The following is a 24,098-nucleotide window of genomic DNA, read 5'->3' on the forward strand; positions in this document are numbered from 1 at the left end:
CTGAAATTTAGAGGGGTTAAATAACTTTTCCAAGACCACACAGCTATAAAACTTAGTCACTACTATATTCCTCTGCTCCTGGTAGAAACCATGCTGCATGCTAGTGAGCTCAGAGACAGAACTATGAGATGTATAACTTGGGAAAACAGTATTTGACAAATCACTAAATATTTGTTGAGTGAATAAGCAAACATTTGCTTTTTAGATTAAAAAAAAATACAGTTTTGTCTTCTATTCCCACATTAGAAAACTCAATTGTGAGCCAGAACTTGCTCTCCCTAAGAGAATTCCTCCTAGCCACCCTTGGACCAGTCTATGGATAGGTAAACAAGAACGAAGGGCACCCCAGGGCTTTACCCTCCAGGGTTTGTCTTCACTTCTTAGTCTCCCAGGTGGGATATGTATCTGTGGTAATATGCATCAGGTTAGAGCCTTAGGATTCCTCTTTAGACCTTCTTTATATTGCCCTTCTGGAGGCAATCAATGGATTGCAGCTTTCAGGTTAGAAAGAATGTGTTCAACCTCACATCTTCCTTTAACCAAAGTGTGATTTGTTCCTCTCTCCACCTGAATTCAGTTCCAAAAAGTTCTTACAAGGCTTTCTGGTAAATATAGCCTTTTTGTATATCCTGGCTTTTTGAGGACTAATTTACTAAGAATATTTGCCTGCTTGAATAGTTAAAATTGTATTGAATTTCTTAGAATTAATCACTGTGGCCTCCACCTGCAACTAATGTTGATCCACATACATTAGTGAACATTTAGATACTGGCTGCATCCAATATGAGACTAAAAATCAGTTGAAAATTTATCTCTGAAAAATGGTTATTTGGTTCATGCTGACATTTCTAGAGTTAAAATAATTTTAAACATTCTATTTGACTGATTCTATACTCCTTCTCCTCTGCTGAATAGACTGCTTTGAGAAGAACTCAATTTACATTTCCATTTAAAAGCTAAAAATACACACAAGTAAATGTAGATTGTATTTAATTCAATTCCGGTATGCGGGGTGTCCAGGCATTTAATGATTGCAATTTTGACATTCTACAGTCTTGACTAAGTTTTTACCAATTTTTACTAAAATCCTATTCTCCTCATTGCAGAGATAGGTAATTACCATTAGTCATAACACACACTATCATTTCCCAGAATATTTGATTTATTAAATTCACTTGAATTTTGTCATGCACTCATTCTTTATAATCATTTCCTATTCTTTTTTTAAAAATTATTTATTCTAATTTGTTATATATGACAGCAGAATGCATTACAATTCATAGTACACATATAAAGCACAATTTTTCATATATCTGGTTTTATACAACGTATAGTCACACCATTTGTGTCTTCATACAGGTACTTAGGGTAATGATTTCCTATTCTTATGTAACATCCTCCACATAGCCAGATAGCACTCAAGTCAAGGCTGGACTTGTACCTAGATCAAGGTTTTAAAGCAGTTCCATTTGGAACCTTGGGGCAGGTTAGTTTCATATTCAGGTCATTCGGCGCATGCTGCCCTCCATTGTACCCTCCCTCTTGCCCACATTAACATGCTTCTCCTTCATCCCTATGATCTATGATCACAGCTCTAGAAATAACCCTTCTGATTTAAATTCTTTTATATTTTCATCTCTAACCTGTTTGGTTCTGCCCTTCTCGGCTCCTTCAAGAGTGCCTGCTCTCTTGTGACTAATTCTCTTATGTTTTATATACTCTGCAAGGCTTTTACACTGACAAGCCAAGTCTTGCACTTGCCCGAGACAACTTTATTCCAGAATTTCATTAGAAATCTTTATCCTGATGCTATCTGGCCTCACGTTCATTTCATCCTTGGTTACAGCCCCAAATGGAGGCTAATTTGCTTACTATTCTGAAGTACTCCCTTTTCCACACTGCTTATTACTTTCTTCTGTGATTCTACCCAACCCTTACAAATAAAACCGCTGCTTCTTGGAGCATGGTGACATTTGGTTTTCCTACCCTCTATTGCTTTCCCCCCTGTTCATTCATAGACCAACCTCCCATTCTCCCACCTCAAGTTCTTCCATCCTCCAAGATTCTGGCCTCAGTGTGATTCAACTTCAGGGATTTTGCCCCATTCTATTTGAGTCACCCCACTGCTTTGGCCATACCCTGGACATTATCCTGAGTTGCTCAAACTCTGAAATCTTTTTAAAAAATTTCTTACATACATGACAATAGTAGAGTGCATTACACTCATAATTATCCATTCACAGCACAATTTTTCATATCTCTGTATATGTAGTATGTTCACGCCAAATTATGCCATTATACATAAACTGTTTTTTTTGCATCACAATTCTTAATACACTTTTATACCACGATATATCATATCTCTGTTTGTATATAAGGTATGTTGACGCCAAACCGAAGCATTCCACTTTCTAATTCCCTATCTATCTCACTTTCATATCACCAAGACTGGTCTTTTTTATTTTTTTAAATATTTTAAATTTTTTTTGTAGTTGTATATGGACAGAATGCCTATATTTGGTGCTCTGCCACTGAGCTACAGCCCCAGCCCACCAGGACTGATCTTTGACTTCACTACTATCACTGTAATTTACATTCATGTGGACACAACCCTTCCAACACTCTGACCTCCCGATTTCTTAATCTCTTTAGTTCCCCATATCTTAACACCTATATTATAGACCTTTTCAAATTCTGCCTTCTAGAAGTTGTGTAAATATCAGTCTCCCCTACTACATTTTCCTTCTTAAGGGCAAAGATAATATTTTTGTACCATTTTTTTATAGTGCCTTGCACAGAACATGCTCACTAGAGAGGTAGTATTGTGTACTGATTAGAAGCATAGACTCTGGAGTCAGGATACTAGTTTTCAAACCTTAGCTTTGAAATTTACTAGCTCTGTAACCATAAGGAAGTTAACTAACCTTTCTGTGCTTCAATTTCCTTACATACAAAATGGGAATATTAATACTGTGTATTTCGTGCAGTTGTTGAGATTGTTACATTTAGAAGAATGTTTGGCACAGAGCTCACATAGTACTCAGTATTAACAATTACCTTCACCAGGGGGAAGGAAAAACAGATTTTCACTGGTGTGATACTGAAAGAAATTAAGAGCTCCAATTATTATGAGTAATGATACTGAAAGACAGTTATTTAAAATATTAATGGAGGGCTGGAGTTGTGGCTCAGTGGGAGAGCACTTGCCTAGCATGTGTGAGGCACTGGGTTTGATCCTCAGCACCATATGAAAATTAAATAAAATAAAGGTTTTGTGTCAATCTACAGCTAAAAAATTTCAAAAATATAAATGCAAAGCAAGTGAATTTTAAAGGGATTTTTTCATTTCCTTATGATTTTTTTTCCTACCAAGATGTCAATGTATTGATTATTGCTAGAGACTAGTTTATTGGATCACATTGTTTTACTATCATTGTATAGTGATGTCATTAGATAGGTCATGATGAGAATATATATTATTAAAAATGTGGATAAAATATGGCATACATATAAAAATCTTAAAAGTTATCATTAGTACTTTATTGATGGGCTGGGATTGTGGCTCAGTGGCAGAGTGCTTGCCTTGCACGTATGAGGGTTCAATCCTCAGCACTACATAAAAATAAATAATTAAAAAGGTATTGTGTCCATCTATAACTAAAAAAAGTTTTTAAAAATATCACTTTATTGTTAAACATTTATGTGCTCAAACTAGGTCCTTAGCACAGGTGGACTAAATTGTTGTTTATATGATACAATGAGTAATACTATGAAATATAATTGCCCCAAATATACTCTTCCACCATCTGTCAAAGGTCTTGATATTATCACCAGTTTAAAAATTTGTTTTCTTCCTTTAAGGCATATTCTTTCCAGGTGCTACAATTAAAATGCAAACCTATATCTGGGCTGCTTTATTACAATAGCACTTATATATCTTAAGAAGTTATGGTATAGGATTTGCAAGTTTAGATGAAAATGGATATAATATATTTACGCAAAGTCCTTGCTGCCCAGGGTAGGTAAAGTTGAAAGATGAAAGAAGGGTATCTGGGGTGAGGACACTTGGGAACCAACAGTTACTGAAAAGAGAGGGATTGAATACTTAAGAGCAACTAGCCTACTTTGTACAATCTTGTTCAGGCATTTGTTTTGTGTGTATTTACACGTGCACACACATACACATACATGCACACATTCTTTCCTAATAATTATCAGTAATTATTGGAGAAATCAATGTTCTAGCAGCAAATGATAATATAACAAAAGAAGCAATAAAATTTTAGGAGAGCTGGGCAAAGTGGTACATGCCTGTAATCTCAGCTGCTTGGGAGGCTGAGGCAGAAGGATTGTAAATTCAAAGTCAGTCTCAGCAACTTATTGAGGCCCTAATAACTTAGTGAGACCCTTTCTCAAAATAAAAAATAAAAAGGCCTGGGGATGTGGCTCAGTGGTTAGTTTTCAAACCTTAGCTCTGAGTTCAATCCCTGGTACTAAACAAACAAAAAATTAGGATGAAGAGACCAAGAGTTAAGCAAGAATATATTAATGGACAAAAACCACATGATTAGACTCTTTCAAAATATTTCTTGATTTGTTGATTTTAAAGTGGAATAAAAGAAGATAAAATATACTTAGGAACTCAGATTCAGTTTACTCATTTTTTTTTTTCTGGAAATCAGTGTCCAGAAGTCTGTATCTTTATTTCTTGATAAATACATACATTTTTATGCATTTATGTTTCTATGAGCCTGTACCTAAGTGAGGTGGGGAGCACTTCAGCACTTGTCTGAAAGTATGAGAAGGGTACTAGAATCTTGTTATTGTAAGCCAGGTTATATAAAGGCTTATGAAGTTTACAGAGATTCATGAATTCCAGGTATAGCTATTTCTTATACCTAACATGTTAGGTACTTGCTAGTATATCCCATGGTCACATCAGATTTTTAAAATGATTGTTCTGGTTTATTTAACTTGTGGGTACAATGCGATTGTCAAATAATTTGCTTGTAAACTTGTGGGTTTTCTTGCCCATGATTTTCTATTTTATATTTGTCTCCACATTTATTACTTTTTACTATCCGCTAAGGTACTCAATCTTGTTTTTAATAAAACTTTTTTCTAATTGTCAAGATGTTTTTAAATTTTGTTTATGTCTTACAACTTGACACTTAATTTAAGTTGATATGAAAATCAATAAAATATTTTCAGTTCATTTATATGGAACATCAATAAAATGATATTTGAAAAACAAAAAAGTATCCCTTTTATCTGTTGTTTCTATATACAATTTTATTTTTTCCCCAAGCTGACAGTTAACTATTGGATTTTTCCATTGGGTCATATCCCACAATGGTGAATATATTTAATATCCACATTTATTGACATGTATATATGCATATATTCATATTCTAGTTTACTGATAATAACAAGATTTGAAAGTCTTACTGAAGTCCTGAAACTTGATAAAGAATATCTCACTGAAACTTCTATGAAACAGTATATTTAATCCTAGCACTTTTTTTTTTATCCAGGAAAACTCAAGGATGTATATTATCACTGCTATTGTAGCCCTGGAATTTCTCTTTAGAAAGAATTAAGTGATATAATTAGTATAAAAGAAGAGGCAAAACTTTGTAGATAAAATGATCGTTTATCTTAAAAAAATTGAAAGAATCAATGGCAAACTACTAAAATTAATAGGAATTCAACAAGGTGCTGAAATACAAGATTAATATTAATAGTTTTCTCATATGTCAGCAATAATTGTGTTAATTGAAGCACTGTTTTTAAAATAGCAGCACTGAAAACAAACCAAATGTTCATTAATAGAGGTATGGCTAGGTAAATTGTGTGTGTGTGTGTATGTGTGTGTGTGGTGTACCATGGAATATCATGCAATAGTTAAGAATAAATTATAATGTAACATAAATTTACTGGTATTGAAAAAACTCCAATTCTTATAGTAAGTAGCTCAAGGAGGTACAGAAAAACTTCATTAATGTTAATATAAAACACAAAAAGATTGTTTTCTATAGGTTTGCATGTAACAATGAATAGAAAATCTGAAAGTTACAATAATGAATGAAAAACAATAGTTATATCTTGGAAGGGAACTAGGATTAGGGTTGGTAGTCAAGCAGGGACTTTAAATGTATCTTTAGTAATTCTGATCAGGAGAAAGTATTCATTTATTACTTGTATCACTAAAAGTAAAAATAATTTCAAAATGCAACTGTTTGATGGATTCACCTAATCAACTTTAACTTGTCTATCTTTTCATATATAAAAGGGAATTCCTTTCCAGTTTCTTAAACTTTTGTTTTTTGAGCAACTAGAGAAGACCATGTAGTGTGCTCTGTAAGATGAATACAATGGCAAGTATGACAGACATGGTCTCTATTCTTCTGGAACTTACAATCTAGTGGGAGTGACATATAATAAACAAACAACAAATTAATTATATTTTATAAGACATTTAAATAGAAATGAACACACCACAGTGAATCTCATCTTTATTTATATCCACGAGGCACTAATTAAAAAATATAAGTAAACAGCAGAAAGATGAGTAGACTAGAGGGAAGGGTACAGGGGGAGGGAGAAGGGGAAGGTAAAGAGGATTGAATTAGAGCAAATTACATTCCATGCATATTTGAATATGTCAAAATGAACCCTAATGGAATGTATAACCAAAAGAACTAATTAATAAAGAGAAATGAACAATAGATTTTTTTTTGTGTGTGGTACTTGAGGTTAAACCCAGGACCTCAGAATGCTAAGTGAGCTCTCTACCACTGAGCTACATCCCCAGCCCAGGTAGCACGTTTTGATGGGAAATAATGTGGGTATGGTTGAGGGAGACCTCTTAGAAAAAGAGACATCATTTAAACTGGAATTTGGAGTGGTGGTAGTTATAAGGAGAAAAACAAGCAAAACAGATCTCATACAGTAAAAGCTTCATGTGTTGGAGAAATCATTAGGTCAGAGTGATTGAGGGATTGTGAGGGTCAGGGAGAGTGGATGGCTAGGGTGGAGAGGTAGGCAGAGGTAAGTCAGGCAAGTTCTTTGAGGCATAATTTTATTGAAAAAACCATGGAGAGTCACTGGGAGGCTTTGAGAAGATAAGTGATGTGACTAACTCATAGTTTTTAAAGATCACTCTGGCTGTGGTGCAGAGGATATATTGTGGTGCACAGAATAGCGAGTATTGAAAGAGGGAATCCAGTTTGGAGGCTATATGCAGTAATCAATGTGAGAGATATAGTATCCTGAATTAGACTAGTGGTAGCAGACATTTTGAAGGCAGCATTGTAAGAAAAAAGGAAATATAAATAACTCAGACAGTGGAAATACAGAGTGCAAAAGCTTTAATATATTTCCCTTGGTTAAGAAACAGAAAGAAACTAGCTATAGTGGCACATACCTATAATCCCAGTGACTTAGGAGGCTGAGGCAGGAGGATCACAAGTTCCAGGCCAGCCTTAGCAAAAACCCTGTCTCCAAAAAAAAAAAAAAAAAAAAAAGGAAAGAAAGAAAGAAAGAAAGAGGACTGGGCATGTAACTGTGTGGTAAAGTACCCCTGAGATCAATCTCCATCCCCAGTACAAAAAAAAAAAAAAAAAAAAAAAAAAGACCAGAGTGGCTGAGACTTGGTAATGTGGGAGAGAAAGGCATGGGATGAGTTCTCATCATGTAGTGCCCTTTAGGCTAGGGCACTAAGCCTGGATTTTGTTCTAATTGGGGCTGAATTACATTTTTTACAGCATCTGTCTAGCTCTCTATGGAAGACAGACTCTATAGAAGGGTGAGAGTAGCAGGGAGAGCAGCTGGGAGGGTGTGTAGTGGTCCAGGAGAGAGATGAGGATGACCTAGGTTTGAATTAAAGCAGCAGAGATGGAAAAAGAAAATGGACTTAAGAAATGCTTGGAGATGGAATCAACAGGAATTTATGTTTATTGAGATGTGGGAGTTAAGATAAGGAAGGCATCAAGGATTACTTTCAGGCTGTAGGGCAGGGGAGAATTTACAGTGTAGCTCATGCTCCAAGAGTGGTGGAGGGAACATTGGGAGGAGATCAGATCAGAGCGATCAGCAGGGATCAGGTGATTCTGAGCTGGATAAAGACATGGAAAGACATTTGAAATTACTCTTGAGTATTGTGGGAAGCCACAGGAGGATTTTAAATAGTGTGAAATTTATCTTTTCTAAAAAAGTCACTTTTGCTGCAGTGTGGGCATTGGGCTTGGAAGAGGACAAGATTTGAAGGGAGATCAGCTAGAAAGCTATTGTAGAGGCCTAAAAGAACATGATGTCTTGATGCACTGAACTAGACAAATTTGAGGTTTGTTTGAAGTGAAATTGATTAGTTTTATTATGCATATATCTGAGTCCAAGTCTTATTAGAGTGTTTTTATTATCCTTTCACTTCATTTTTATAGTATCTCCTTATTTAGATTCTAGGAGAACATTTTTATAAAGCATGTGAGTTTGCCACTCTGATTAAACTGTTCCTTTCCATGCATTTAGCTGCTCTGGAATTGGTGAGTGTTGTGGATTTGGAAATGCTGCAAGCCTCATCCCATAATCCATTTTGTTAGACACAGTCAAAATATAAAAAAAATATGAACTATTCTATCCTTCCCAAGTTATTGACTTTGCTGACGTAAACTACATTCAAATATAAGCATTTCATAAGGCAATTTACCTGTAAATAGCATATTTAACTTTCAAAAACTGTTCAGCAAGAAAGTACTTAAATGTTCTGAATTTTCTGCTTGGATAGCTTAGGAGTCCTGACTTTTCTTGCACATCTGGGAAAGAATTTGATCACATTCTTTGCAGTGTTTAGAAAGTGTTGGGGAAAGGCGGGGGTCAAGGAATCCTATGAAAATGAAAGAGAAATAAGTGGAGAAGAGGAAGGGAATTGAGGGTATTGAAGGAGGAGGGATGGGAGAAGGGAGGAACAATGGAATGAAATTGACCAAACTATCCTGTGTACATATATGAATATACCACAGTGAATTTCATAATTGTGTGTATCTCTAAAGCATTAATTAAAAGTACTATAAATAAATATAAGGAAGACCAGTAAAGTAGAGGAAGGGGAACAGTGAGAGGGAGGAGGGGAGGGAAAGAGGAAGTATGGGGACTGAAGTGGAGCAAGTTATATTCCATGTTTGTATAATTATGTCAAAATTAACCCCAATATTATGTATAAATATAATGCACCAATAAAAATATGAAATGTTAAAAATAAAAATATCCACAAGATGTCAATAACAATTTCAATTAAAAATAAATTGTTTTATTTACCAAAAAGAAGTTGCTTACTTATTTAAGGGCATGAGAAGCATATAATTTTATTTCCAACCACATCAAAATGCCAAATCAAAACACATAGCAGATTGAGAAACTTTGAAATTTTACCTCTAAGTATTAGACCATAATACACTATTCTTCTTCAGGGCAGCTGTCTTCAGACTGGAGCTATTGCCTTAAGAAAAATAATAGCTGCTTGTAAGAAAGCTGTAAATGGAGTGGGTACAGGAGGAAGGAATTTCTGTATGTACATCATGAAACCATGAGAAAAAGGAATATGCAGAAGCATCCTTTAGGCTTATTAGGGCCTTTAGAAGCAACCTAGAGTGGACAGGAAAGCACAGAAATGCACTAAGGTATAGGAGGAGAAATTGTATTTGCATACCAGTAAGGGAGAGGGCAAAGTGGATTGTCATTGAGAAGGAAACAAGTAGGCCCTGATATCCAGAATCTGGTCTGGCACTATCAGTTGGACCTTGGTGTTTACTTGTTGAATGTAAACCACGTCACAGAACATCAGCATTAGTGAAGGTCATTCTATGACCATTATGGATCAAGACAGAAACAAGAGACTCTGTAATCATGTCTGAACACAAACAGTTCAAAGCCACAAAGATGACCAAATATCTCCCTATTCTGCTTCTTTACTGTACCTGTAGCCTTAGGCTAGTCTTAACCATGTATAAAAATTATTTAGGAGCAATCACATAATTTCCCCACTTCCTGACAGCATCCAAAACCAGAACAAAGCCAGTTTACCCAGGAACTTCCTCATTTAGAAATGAAAGTCCCTAGTCCAAGAAAACCCCTCAATCTCAAACAAAGTAGGATGGTTGGTCAAGAGCCTGTTTCCTTAAACCCTCCCTCAAACCACCTAAACCTTACTGACATGCCTGGTGGTTTCCCAAGGTTGGCATTCTCCCTTGGCTAAAACAAGTAATAAATCCACCTTTTCTAATCACATACTTATTGCTAATGGTCTTTTTTTTGAGGACATTGAAACCAGTAAGAAGTAAAGACACACAAAAATGCGGAAGGGCTAGTAAGGCCTACCCAGAGGATAATGGGACTGAAGGCATGAAGACACAGGGGAAGCAAGGGAAAAGTGAAAGACTGTGTGTGCCTGAGGGGGGTACACTGTGGTTTTCTGACAATGTGTTTTTTTAAGGATGTAAAAGATGAGGTGATAGAAGGTGAAGTCATGAGCTTTAGGTGAATGAGTTTTTGTCCCCATTCTTTGTGTCAACAAAACAAAACACTGATGAAAAGACAGCAACAGAAAACACAATTTTGGCTTGTGTCATAGTGATTCGGTCTTTTGTGATCTAGAGGCTGATCATATGGTTTTCATATCCACACTTGCTTCATTATATTTGTCACTTGCATCACAGAAAAGAGTTCTAAATAAAGGAAATCCCTGGGAAGAAATAAATCCAATGATTCACTAGTTGATAGTACTAGGAACTGCAAAACTCTAAAGTTAAAACTTCAATTCTTTGGAGATGAGATCATTCAATGTAAAGAACAGTATTCATTAAATAAAACAAAAGCCCTAGAATAGTACCTGATCTATAATAAATCAAATGAATGTTAACTATTATAGTCATTATCATTATGCTTTCTTTTCTTTAATTCAAATTAAATTTTAACTGATACATAAAAATGTAAACATTATACATATTAATGGGATACCAATGTGATGTTCTGGTACTTGTTTACATTGAAATGTTTAAATCAGGGTAAACATATCTATCTCCTCAAATATTTATCATTTATTTAGGTGAAAACATACACTTTTTAAATTTTAAAAATTTGTTCTTTGTAATTATATATGACAGTAGGATCTTTTTTGATATATTTTTACAAACATGGAATATATTACACTCTGTTTAGGGGCCCAGTCTTGTGGATATACACAATGCTGTGATTCACTGTGGTGTATTTATATATATATATATATATATATATATATATATATATATATATATATATATGAAAATTATGTCAGATTCATTCTACTATCTTTCCTATTCCTATCCCTCTCCCTTCTCTTCAACCCCTTTTAAAATATATATAGTAGCTTATTATTATCTCTAGTCACCCCACTGGGAAATAGCATACCAGAATTTCGTACTCTGACCTAACTTTAATTTAGTACCCATTGATCAACATTTCTCCATCCCTATCTCCCCTCTATCCTATATATTTCAATGTGTTTAATGTAATTTTAGCCTGGGGTTTCACCCAGTTGATTATACTGGTCTCAAACTCATGATCCTCCTGGATCAGCCACCAAAGTAGTTGGATTCTAAGCATGTGGCACCCTACCTGGCTCAATGTGCTTATTTATTTATTTATTTATTTATTTTATTTGGTACTGGGGATTGAACCCAGGGATGCTTTACCACTGAGCCATATCCCCAGTCCTTCTTATTTTATTTTATTTTGAGATAGGGTCTTTCTGAGTTGCTTAAGGCCTTGCAAAGTTGATGAGGCTGGCTTTGAACTTGAGATCTTCCTGTCTCAGCCTCCCCAGCCACTGGGATTATTAAAGGCATGCACCATCACACCTGGTCTACTGTGCTTAGTTTAAAACAGGGGCAATGCTATAGTTTTTTAAAAATGATTTTGCTTACCTGCCTTTGATTATATTGGAGGTATACATTGAATGATAAGTCTAACTATCTTCTTCTTAAAACTGTGGTCAGGGTTATGCATTCAAATGATGGTTCACATACCTTTTGGAGACATTTACCATGAGTAATCTTTTGTAAATATTTAAAATTCAGCAATGGAGTGCCTACATTCCACTAGATGTTGACCCTTACTGCAGGTTGCAAGTCAAGTTTTGAAAACAGGACTACTAATTAGTTTGATACTGTTTATACTTTAAAAATAGCAGGAGAGCAACTATGTAGAATATGATTGTGCATGCAAAAAGAAACCTAGAGCACTTAGTATCTCTGCATAGGAAGGGAGTAGTTACTTTAAGATAGATTTAATTTCTATTTGCCACCAGAAAGTTACATTGATTTTTTCTACAAATATAAAAGCCACTTGTGAAATCAGGAACATTCAGGGAATGCTTGTGAAAAGTTTTTAGCTTGAAAATAAAAAAAATGTGACTACCTGAGCTCTGGTGACATCCAGAATGTGTTACAAAAATTAGCAAGTAGAGTTTTTGTACATTTACAATAAGCTTGTACTGCTGAAAGACCATACCAGGCTTTTCAGAGAAACAATAAACTTGTTTTTCAAACATTAGTACTAAAGTGTCATATTATATGTATATAACTTGGAATATTCCAAGTACTCTCTTATTGTTAACATAAATTCAATTTTCTTCTTTTCACAATTCTGAAATGTGTTTAATTTGCATTAATGTTCTTGCAGGTCAAATTTGATGGTATTGACATCATTATCAAAATATTATATTCATTTACATCATCCCTTATTTGAAATTATTGCCCTTGTTTGAAATTATTCCACCATATTACCTTATGCTAAATCTGAAGTAAAAGATATACATGTCCATCCTTGAAAACTTGGGGCAGAAGTTTACTTCAGTGGTTTAAAAAAAAACATTTATCCAGAAAATGACATTTTTTTCTACAAAATAAAATAGAATAAAAAATAATAATTTTCAAAACCAAATTCCTTTACTGTTAATAAATTAGATGATTAGATTGTTTACTTAAGAAGTCATCAGTAAACATTTCTAAGGGAAATCTTTATTTTTCACGTGAGTTACAATGCTACCCTATTTCTTCCATACTTTTTTAAATGGATAACATTTCTTGCATAGTAGTTTTGTATATATAAGTCCCACTAATGTTTAAGTTTTACATGCATACAGAATAATCTAATTCTTATTTCTGTAACATTTTACACATTTACATTATGCTATTCTTTATTCATAATAATCAGTTTTGTAGTTTAATATACTTGAATATATACAGTCTTTTTGGGGGGAGAAAATGAATCAAACTGGAAAACACAGCTATTAATCAAAATATTATATTTCAATGTTTAGAGGTGAAGATAGGACTTATTAAAAAGTAATTATCCAATGCAGGCTGAAAAAATTTGTAGAACTAAGAAAAATTGAAAGGAAACAGGAACTACTTCATGGACTGCTATTGTTCTTGGGACAAATTAATTAAAGATAATTCCAAGTAATGTCCTGGTAAGTATAAAGTAAGATTGTTTTATAACTTCATTGCCAGATCCTAGAGTGATTCTAGATGGAAATGCCACTGTAAGATATACAAAGAGATTAACTTTATTTGGGAATCAATTCTTACTTACCAAAATTTCCCATCTGTATTGTCTGGTTGCCAGTCTCTGGAGCATTGTAAATCACAACAGCATCAGCATTTCTTCTACCCGCTGTTTGAATTTTTTCGGAAAATGAACAATTACCTCTTTCTATCAGTGCAATCCAGGGCTTCTTAGTATTAGTAAATTCAGTGTTGAAGTCACAAGCTTGGTAGTTATTGTTCTTAGGGATGCCTACCACCCCCATAGCATTAGCCACTGGTGAGGCTAATCCATAAACGCCACATTCACATGCCTCTGTTGTAGTGTAGTTGCTGGTTTCATTATAATAAGTCACAGTCACATAGGCATTCAGTGAAAAAGTTGCTGTATTTTTAAGTAAAAAGGTAAAAATTACCAGGAGCCAGGAAAAACTGGACTTATTCTCCTGGTTCATTGCTCATTCATTTGAGCATAAAACTTAAGATGTCTGCTGTTATTTCCAACTATCAGTCACCATTGTCCACTCATTTCCCTGCTAAACAAAAGTTTGAAATTTCAGTTGCAGGCAGGTAACTGATCTTGCCTCTAGCAACATAAGCTCTGAATACATCAGCTCTTTTTTTTCACTTTAGTTATCTACGTTCACCTTTGCCTGTCCCTCCTCCAACACACATATACAACCCTTATCCAGACTACCTTAGTACTAAATAACACCATCAACTTTATTCTACATGTCAACTTATCAGAATTGGATGGCTTCCTGCAGTGTGTTTTTTTTCTTCTTACTGTTCCAGCTAATGCACTTTCATAAACACGGAGTGGATTGGAATGAGGAACTGGACTCTTGGGAATCACATGTGACAAGGCTGAAAGTCACCTCTCAGAATATCTACAGTACTAAACTGGTTTTCCAAGCTCTGCTGAAATATGTTATCAACTAGTTAAGCCAGAGTAAGTTAAGATCCATAATTTTAATTGCTCTGGCATTAGTAGAAAGGATTTTACTACTTTTTTATCCTCTAATTTCTTTGTGGATTTTTTTTCTTAGCAGGCTCCCCAAGGAATATGATCTGCTACCTTGTTTGTTAGAAACCAAACATAATCTAGCGGTTAGAGATCTTTTCACATACAGTGCCTTGCCCATGGTACGCACTCAAATATTTGTTGATTGATACATGAGTTGCTGCATTCCATTAATTTTCCCCCATGTGTTATACTCTAAAAGGATTGTTCAAGGTTTAACTTTTAACATTTAGAGTTTGTAATTTTCATTCTTCCAAAAGCATAAATAGGTTTTAAAAATTGCTTTATGTACTTAAAGCTCTATTTTAAGTCAGGTGTATACTGGATCCTAGCAGCAGTTGGACTTACATTGCTAGAGGATCATCTTGTCTGGGCAATTTTCTGGGATGGGGAGATTGCTATGTGCGGTAAGGGCTGCTGAAGGAATAGATGAAAAGACAAGAAGATAAACAGAAAACAGAGATAACAGGAGTCTCATTGGGTCAAGAGTCAGCAATCTAGACTAACAAGAATGAGGCTGTCAGAGAAGCAGAAAGCCACCAGGTCAAAAGGAAGGCAGACACAGTGATAGTTAAAAGTCCAAGGCAAAGAGTCTGGAATCAGGAAAACTACCACAATCAAGGGTGGGAATTGACAATCAATTTGGAAAGGAAAGGAGTTATAGGAATGACCTGTAGAACCTGCTGAATAAATTCCAACAGGTGAATAATACAAATATTAACTTTTCTATTATATCATAGCTGCCAATGACTCATTTTGCTATCACACTATTATTTTGATGTGTTAAAGAAAAACATAATCAGACTGAAAACAAATGTTATTATGAAAATATTATTGTCAAAGCACTAGTTTGATTGCTGATGATTAGTCATTTGTGATAAATTCAACACCAGAATCCAGCATGCAAGTAATTAGTAAAGTCCCAGAAGTTTGATATAATCCTTTCAATCATTCATTACATTGCTCCTAAAGGAAAAACCATTCATGAAAACTGTTTAAAAACAGATCAGTGAGAAGTTAGCTAAATACAATAAAAGCTAGATTTTGTTAAATAATCTTAAAATACTAGTTTCAAATCTTCACACTATATTATTGCAAATGTTGCATCATTATGTACCTTAAAAATGAAAACTTTCCCACAACACTCTGTGGCAGTGTTGGAATGTTAATGAGAACTTCACTGAAATTTTAGGTTAAATTACTCTTGAGGTTGAAGTGCATTGACTTCATATGGTAGCCAGCATTGTATAACTTGTACTTGTGTTATGTTTTCCTTTTACAGAGTTTAGAGTCATTATATCCAAAGATACTTTCAAATTGCCTTAGAATAACTGCAATTAAGTAAAACTAACTCATCAGTATAATTTTCTTTTTAACCTTAAAGTAGTTTACTGGAGGGTGAGTTGTCTAAGTGCTTATTCAGTATTTTTAAAGTTTTGTCTCTGAAGCACCTACATTATAATCCCTTAGAGGCTTATTAAAATGAAGGTTCCTGGCTCCCACTCTCCATCACCATGAATCAGAATCTAAGGAAAATCTTGGAATTCTCATTTAAAATAAGATCTCTAGGTAATTCCTATGCACTGTCCAGTTCAAGAACTTTAGATCTCTCACCCTGCACAAAACTCAGAGTGGATCAAAGATTTAAGCATTAGAACAAAGAACCTGTGCTTAATAGAAGAAAACATAGGCCCAAATCTACATCATGTCGTCGTACGAATTGACTTCTTTAATAAGACTCATAAAGTGCAAAAAGTAAAATCAAGAATCAATTAATGGGATGGAATAAAACTAAATAAGCTTCTTCACACAAAGGAAACAATCAACAATGTGAAAAGAGAGCCTACAGAATGAGAGAAAATTGTTGCCACCTGCACATTTTCAGGATATATACAGAACTCAAAAGACTTGGGCTGGGGTTGTGCTCAGTGGTAGAGTGCTTGTCTAGTATGTGTGAAGCACTGGGTTCTATCCTCAGTGCCATGTAAAAATAAATAAATAAATAAAATAAATGTATTGTATTCATCTACAACTAAAAAAAAAAAATGAAAAAAAAAACCCTCAAAAAACTTAACACACACACACACACACACAAACAAGAAAACAACCCTAGGGCTGGGGTTGTGGCTCAGTGGTAGAGTGCGTACCTTGCAGGTGGGAGGCCCTGGGTTCGATCCTCAGCACCACATAAAAATAAATAAATAAAATAAAGGTGTTGTGCCCAACTACAACTAAAAAATAAATCTATAAAAAAATCAACCCAAATAACCCAATCAATAAATGGTCTAAGGAACTGAACAGACATTTCATAGAAGACAGACAATTGGTCAACAAATACATGAAAAAATGTTCAATATCTCTAGCAATTAGAGAAATGCAAATTAAAACTACACTGAGATTTCATTTCACTCCAGCCAGAATGGCAATTATCAAGAATACAAGTAACAATAAATGTTGGTGAGGATGTGTGTGTGTGGGGGGGAAATGTACACTCATACATTGTTGGTGGGACTGCAAATTGGTGCAACCACTATGGAAAGCAGTATGGAGATTACTCAGAAAACATGGAATAGATCCACCATTTGACCCAGTTATCCCATTCCTTGGTTTATGCCCAAAGGACTTAAAGTCAGCATATTACAGTGATGTAGCCACATCAATGCTTATAGCAGTTCAATTCACAATAGCTAAACTATGGAACCAATCTAGCTAGCTTTCAACAGATGAATGGATAAAGAAAATGTGGTATACACACACAATGGAATATGGCTCAGCCATAAAGAATAATGAAATTATGGCATTTGCAGGTAAATGGATGGAACTGGAGAATATCATGCTAAGTCAAATAAGTGAATCCCAAAAAAACCAAAGGCTGAATGTTTTCTCTGATACGTGGGTGCTAATTCACAATAAATTGGGGGCTGTGGGAAAATAGAAGTACTTTGGATTAGACAAAGGGAAATGAAGGTAAGGTAGGGGGAATGAGAATAGGAAAGATAGCACAATGAATATTACTATCCTACATGCATATATGATTACATGACCAATGTAATTCTACATCATGTACAACCAGAAGAATGAAAAGTTATACTCCATATGTGTATAATATGTCAAAATACATTCTACTATCATGTATAACTAATTAGGAAAAATAAAAAAAAAGAACTTTAGATCATTCAAATTGTATAGTAACTGGATATAATCTGGTTTTGACAGATTAGTTGCTGTCTATTTTATTCAGTGTGATTTAACTTCCAGCCTATAAAGGTTTGGTGTTTATTTGCACTTTAGATAGTACTCTGAACATTTATGAAGTATCTTGAAAACCAGAAATTTCCACAAGTAATACTTGTGGGTCTTACTAAGTTGCTTAGGTCCTCCCTAAGTTATTGAGACTGGCTTTGAATTCGTGATCCTCCTGCCTCAGACTTCTGAGCCACTGGGATTATAGGTGTGCACCACCACACCTGGCACACATTTTCTTTATACAGTAATCTGTTGAAGGGCACCTAGGTTTGTTCCATAGCTTGGCTATTGTGAATTGTGCTGTTACAAATGTTGATGTGGCTGTATCATTGTAGCATGCTGATTATAAATCTTTTGGAAATACTGAGGAGTTCAGTAGCTGGGTCATAGGGTGGTTTGGTATTAATTTTATTGCGGAATATACTGATTTACAGATTGATTATGCTAATTTTCATCCCCACCAAAAAGGTATTAGTGTATATTATCCCCCACATCCTCACTCCATTTATTTATTGTTACCTGTATTCTTGATAATTGCCATTCTGACTGGAGTGAGATGAAATCTCAATGTAGTTTTAAATAAGGCATTCATATCCAGAATATACAAAGAACTCTAAAAACTTAATACCAAATAAATAAATAAATATATAAAGCAGTCAATAAATGGGCAAAAGAACTAAACAGACACTTCTCAAAAGAAATACAAATGGTCAACAAATATACAAAAAAAAGTTCAGGGCTGGGGTTGTGGTTCAGTGGCAGAGCACTTGCCTGGAATATGTGAGGCAATGGGTTTGATCCTCAGCATCACATAAAAATAAATAAACAAAATAAAGATATTGTGCCAATGTATAACTAAAAAAACATATTTAAAATATGTTCATAACATCGGCTCATTCTTTTATGAGTTTCAGGGTTGTGTTTATCTCACAATGACCTAAAATATTGATTTTATTGTTATTCAAACATTTTATTTTGTGCTCAAATTACAGTTTAAAGAAAAAAGATTCCAGAGTATAAACCTTATCTCTATCTACAATATAGATATTAACACCTCATTAGAGGTACCTTCTAGAACTGAAGGTAATAGGAGTCAAAAACAGTAACCTTCAAATAACATCAGAAATAAGTTCTTTAAAAAATGTTTGATTTTTCACTGCAAATGTACACTTTTAAAAGCTGAAATATTTTAGATTTCTGCTGTATAAATATATACACACATATATACATATACACGGATATGTAAAAATAACACATTAAATTAGGAAAAAACACTAGCAATTAAAAAACTAGGATTAAACAATTTCAGTGTTTGGTTTTTGGTTGCAGTGAAGTTTTAAGAGAACTTTAAAATGTTCTTAATAGAAAACCTTGTTTCATGAAAATAACTCAAAGGCATTTTCAGCTCTCTAATAACTATAATAATAGACCAAAAGAATCATAGAACTGGATGAGACTATTTGCAAATTTACAAATAAGTAAACTGAGGCCAACCAATTTAAATGGCTTTTCTTAAGATCCTACAGGGTTTTAGACAGAGCTGTGGCTAGCTTTAAATCTGTATGTTTCTACACACATAAGTATAATGGAAAAAAACTTGGGTGAGAAAAGGTATTGATATAATAATACAAGATGCAAGAATGGGGTGCATGGTTGGTTTAAAAGAAAAGTTTATATCTGTTTATATATAATGATTCTTTTTTGGAGAATTAACACAAACTCAAATATTATCTTACATAAATAAAAACTTCACATAAGCCTCAAATCTAATTTTTATGTATTTTCAACAATTACCCCTAACAATATGTTATCAAAAATAGTTGATTATTGAAATAAACAGAACTAATTATACACAATTCAGCCCTTACCAATTTGCATGCAAATTCTTGGGCAGCAATGCTTAACAAAGAAAAAAAAGTAAATGTATTTGAAAAGATAACTGGTGAAATACCAACAAGCTAAATTATAAATCATCTAAATGGCTTTAGAAAAATAAGATTTGGTTATAGTTTATATTCTTCATAGAATAATCTTGTTAATATTACAAAATAAGAATTTCAAATCTGAAATCCTCTTTTTAATATGAATGAGAATAGTATAGTTTCAGCAAAGAAATAAAAATGTTCATCTGAGAGAACATGAACTCAAATTTTCCTTTGAGTTTTATCAGCTTACTCAAGGATTTAAATGTGTATGTATATCTTATTTGTACCCCAAATTAGAAACTTTGGTGATCTACTGTGGTCCTCTGGTAGATTATGTAGTATTTCATAATTTACTAATCAACTTGTTAATGTGAAGATAGAATTAAAGAAGTATATTTGTGTTGCTTTGCAATTAATAACACATCTCTTTAAGATATTTTTTCTGATTATAATATGCTATTTTTCTAGGAAACTGCCATAGTAGCTATCCAATTTTGCAACAACCTGATATAGGGACAGAGATTTTGAACTTCAAATTTGGACAGAAATATTGCTAGAACATAAACTAAATTTCCAGGTGAAGTTTTATTTGAATCTCCTCAAATTTTAAAATAGATTTTATTTCCCATGCAATATAAAAAGAGAAATTATACCCATGTATAGTATTGAAATCTTTGCCTGTGGTTTTCCTTCAATGAATATTTAAGGTTTTCCCTCTCTCACATTTATGTAGCACTAAAATGGAATTGCCTTTTAAAAGTTATAATAGCTTAAACTGAAAACCTAGTTTCCATTTGATAAACAACCCATATGGAAAAATCATCTTGGCTCATTTAGCAAGTACATATAACCCCCCAAATATGAATAAAACACATCAAATTCATTAAAAATGAAACGAGACCAAAAAAGTCATTGCATTTTATCTTCTTTAATAATACACTCAAAATTGTAACACAAGAAGGATTCACTATTTTACTTAACATTTAAACACAGTTATGAAGAATAGAAGAGTGAACACATTTATAAACAAACTGCAGTATCTCTTTAAGTTCTTAGGCTGCCCAACAATTTAAAATGTATAGCATATGAAGTAATGACTATAGGGCTACAAGAAAATCCTACAAGTTAATAGCTTAACTACATTCAGAATCATTTTGATATAGAATAATCTTTAATCTCATTTCATGGTTGTTTTAGCTCATCTAACAAACCATATAGATGTCAACCACAGGGCCTTGCAAATGCAGAGTGGCCATTTACATTTAACATGAAGTATAAGACAACCAGAATGAAAACAATTCCTTAGTTACTGTTTTCTACTTTTAACATGAGCACTTAAGATGTTAATATGAAATGAAATTTCACTATCTAAACTCACATTACATATTTGGAACTACAAAAATGAATACAGCAAGAATATAGACATACTGCAGCCTCTGGATTTAACATCATACACTGGCCAAAATATTTAGAAATCCAAAGCATATAAAAATCACAGTATAGTATGGAAAAACTTGAAGACAATTTAATTTGGCTCATTCATTTTACAGCTGACCAAACTTTTGAGACCTGGGGCAATAAGACTGTAACAATCCACATGTGCTTTTGCAAATGATTGAAATTACTTTGGTTGTGAGAATGCAAGTTGACCACTTTAAGAGAATGAGAATTTAATCTTCAAATTGGCAATTCAAAATCTGTCATTACATGTGAATAAAATTGGAAGGATGCTAAATCTCTAGGAAAAGTTACTCTTGTAAGTCTGGATGCCTTATACTGAACCTTTAGAATAAAAGTACACTTCACAAATGGAACACTGAACATAAATTATGACAAGTCAAGATAATAGTCATATAGTAAGGTAATTTTTTGATACATAAGAATTGTTTTGATAACCTTTTTCAATAATGAATCTAGTATTAGTGCATTAGCTCCAAATACAGGACAAACATAAGCCACTTAACTTCAGAGCTCAAGTAATATTCTTGCTGAAAACAGTTGCTAAAAATATCAACAAAATAATAGAATATCTTTAAGCAGTGTCCTCTTTATAACCTGTAATAATTCATTTGGCATTTTTAAGAGGTATTCTCTGGACTATAAATTTTCTGCAAATAGACTTCCACTTTGTTGTTACCCAAATTACAGATATCCAAGATACCAATGATATGTACTCTATCCAGTTCAGTTGCTGCTCTTATAATATCACCTAAAAGTAAAAAAAAAAAAAACCAAAAAACAGATGGTAAGTATTGTAAAATAGTTAAATATTTACTTGCATTTAGAATCACATTACCTGATGATTTTTGTCTTACAATATGAACACTGTCCCCCATCTCCCTCCAATGCATCATATGCATTTACCAAATTTTTGTTATAGTAATCTAACTTCTACAGATAAAAGTGAGCACATCAAAGAGATACTACCAATAATTTCAAGATATGACTTTCCAAAGTCATATTTAATTTTCTTTTCTTTCTTTTTTAGGTGAAGCAACATAAAAGCACATATTTTCAAGGTCATTTATAATGTTCCAAATAAACAGCTTATATTAAACTTCAAAGAAATGCAAATTTAAGTTTTTCTATTTTGCAATTAAATTATCAATGTTTTTGTAACATTTATGAGCCATAAAGCAAAACAACATATATCTAACATATACTCTAATGACATATGCATATGCATATATGTGTATGAATACATAATTTAGGGTTCTTTTAAGTGTATTTCCTTTGAAGTGGCTTGTATCAACTAGGGCGTCTTTAGATACTCTCAAGCTTTACCAAAAATTGATCAGGTGAATGATATCACTGAAAATAGCAGAATAGGGAAATCCAGGGCTCTGTCTCTCCATTAAGCATCTTATAAGCTGGGAAAAATTCCAGAATCAACATTTGGCAAACTCTTAATCTAGACAAAAATTTAGAACCATCAGAGGCAATGATTAAGAAAGAAAGAAAGTGCTACACTATGGTAAGACTGTGCTATGATGTTTTAAATAGCCTGGCTATCATATTTCATACTCCAGATGATTAGTGACCATGAAGATGACAACTCACGCTCCTTGGTGGAGGTTGTTAGTACCAAAGAGAGCAATGTAGAACTTATTCTCAATTATGCAGCTGTGTGTTTTGACTCATCTGACAGTTCCCTCAAAGTCCAGGTGCAAGGACTTGCTTTCATTTTACCCAGAGTGGATCATTCTCTCACCTGGGGTGGCTTTCCCCACAACTGCTTTTGTTGAAAGCATACAAAGAAAAAATATTGAACAGTGAAATTCTGGGCAGGATAGAGGTTGAGAAAAGAGATAAATGGGAGAATAGATTTTTTAAAAGTGCCTTTGAACACTGGGGAATCAAGAAGACTTTACACATACTCAGGTCTTGATGCATGCTCAGAAAAGGCCTGAGAAGACTGATCATTTACCTCTAGCTGACCTTCAGGCTCTGAGCAAGCAGGAAGTGAAGGCTAAGGCAGAGTTCTAAATAGCCTTGGCTAAGTGTCGAAGAAGTGCTGTGGCACAGGGTCAATCTACAAAAACTAAAATATATTTTTCTTTATTTTCTTGGCCCTTGTTGTTTAAGGAAACTCAGTCAAAACATTAGTCCACTACTACTAAGCAAATAGATTATACGAGTTTAGTGGCTACAAATGACAGACTTTTTTAAATATGAGGAAACAAAAAACTTAGAGGTTAAGTAACAAACTCACATGATTCTAATCCAGATAGTAAAGCTTCAAGGTATAAGCTTTCAGCCTTTTATAGTAGAGCTATATCTCTATAAATTTGCACTAAAATTTGGGAGTGCATCTAGTGCACTCTGAAAACCTCTAAAGGGAATACTATTTGGGACCCTTTTATGAAAAAAAATACTATCAGAGAACCAACAGAGGCAATGATTAAGAAAGAAAGAGGGATTTGAGAGGGATCTATGTATGCTCAGGATTCATTAACTTCACAGTAAACCCATTTTAGACATATAAAATATCTAATGAATGATTTAAAATTGTATAAGCTAAATAAAACACATGAATGTTATAACAAATGCTAGTACTATATAATTTTGTTCTTTTTTGAGTGGGATGGACTTTCATCCAGGTAACTGGAAAGATTTCAAGACCTTCAGCTTTGATTTTAATGTCAATAACCCAAACCTTACTAATTCTAATTGCTATAATATATTGACTTTTATAAACAATGATTTACATACCACCCACTTTGCCAATTATGTAATACTTCAAGCAAAAGACAACTTCTCTATGTCTCAATTTGCTTCTTTAGAGCAGTGTTTTTAGGGTTAAATACCATGAAGCATTTTAGA

At 33.8% G+C, this 24,098-nt stretch overlaps 2 protein-coding genes across 3 annotated transcripts in view; both read right to left on the minus strand.

Moving 5' to 3' along the window:
* The window catches only part of Rnf128 (ring finger protein 128), a 97,655-nt gene extending 83,620 nt beyond the window's left edge, over positions 1-14,035 (minus strand). The window contains exon 1 of the mRNA XM_026402652.2: positions 13,630-14,035. Within this exon, the coding sequence (XP_026258437.1) occupies positions 13,630-14,035 (406 nt within the window). The remainder of the gene's footprint in view (positions 1-13,629) is intronic.
* Positions 14,036-21,853: 7,818 nt separating this feature from the next.
* The window catches only part of Radx (RPA1 related single stranded DNA binding protein, X-linked), a 59,909-nt gene continuing 57,664 nt past the window's right edge, over positions 21,854-24,098 (minus strand). For both annotated transcript variants that reach the window (XM_026402664.2, XM_026402663.2), the window contains one exon: positions 21,854-21,984. In XM_026402664.2, the coding sequence (XP_026258449.1) occupies positions 21,854-21,984 (131 nt within the window). The remainder of the gene's footprint in view (positions 21,985-24,098) is intronic.

Source organism: Urocitellus parryii, chromosome X (genome assembly GCF_045843805.1).
Source record: "Urocitellus parryii isolate mUroPar1 chromosome X, mUroPar1.hap1, whole genome shotgun sequence".
NCBI lineage: Eukaryota > Metazoa > Chordata > Mammalia > Rodentia > Sciuridae > Urocitellus > Urocitellus parryii.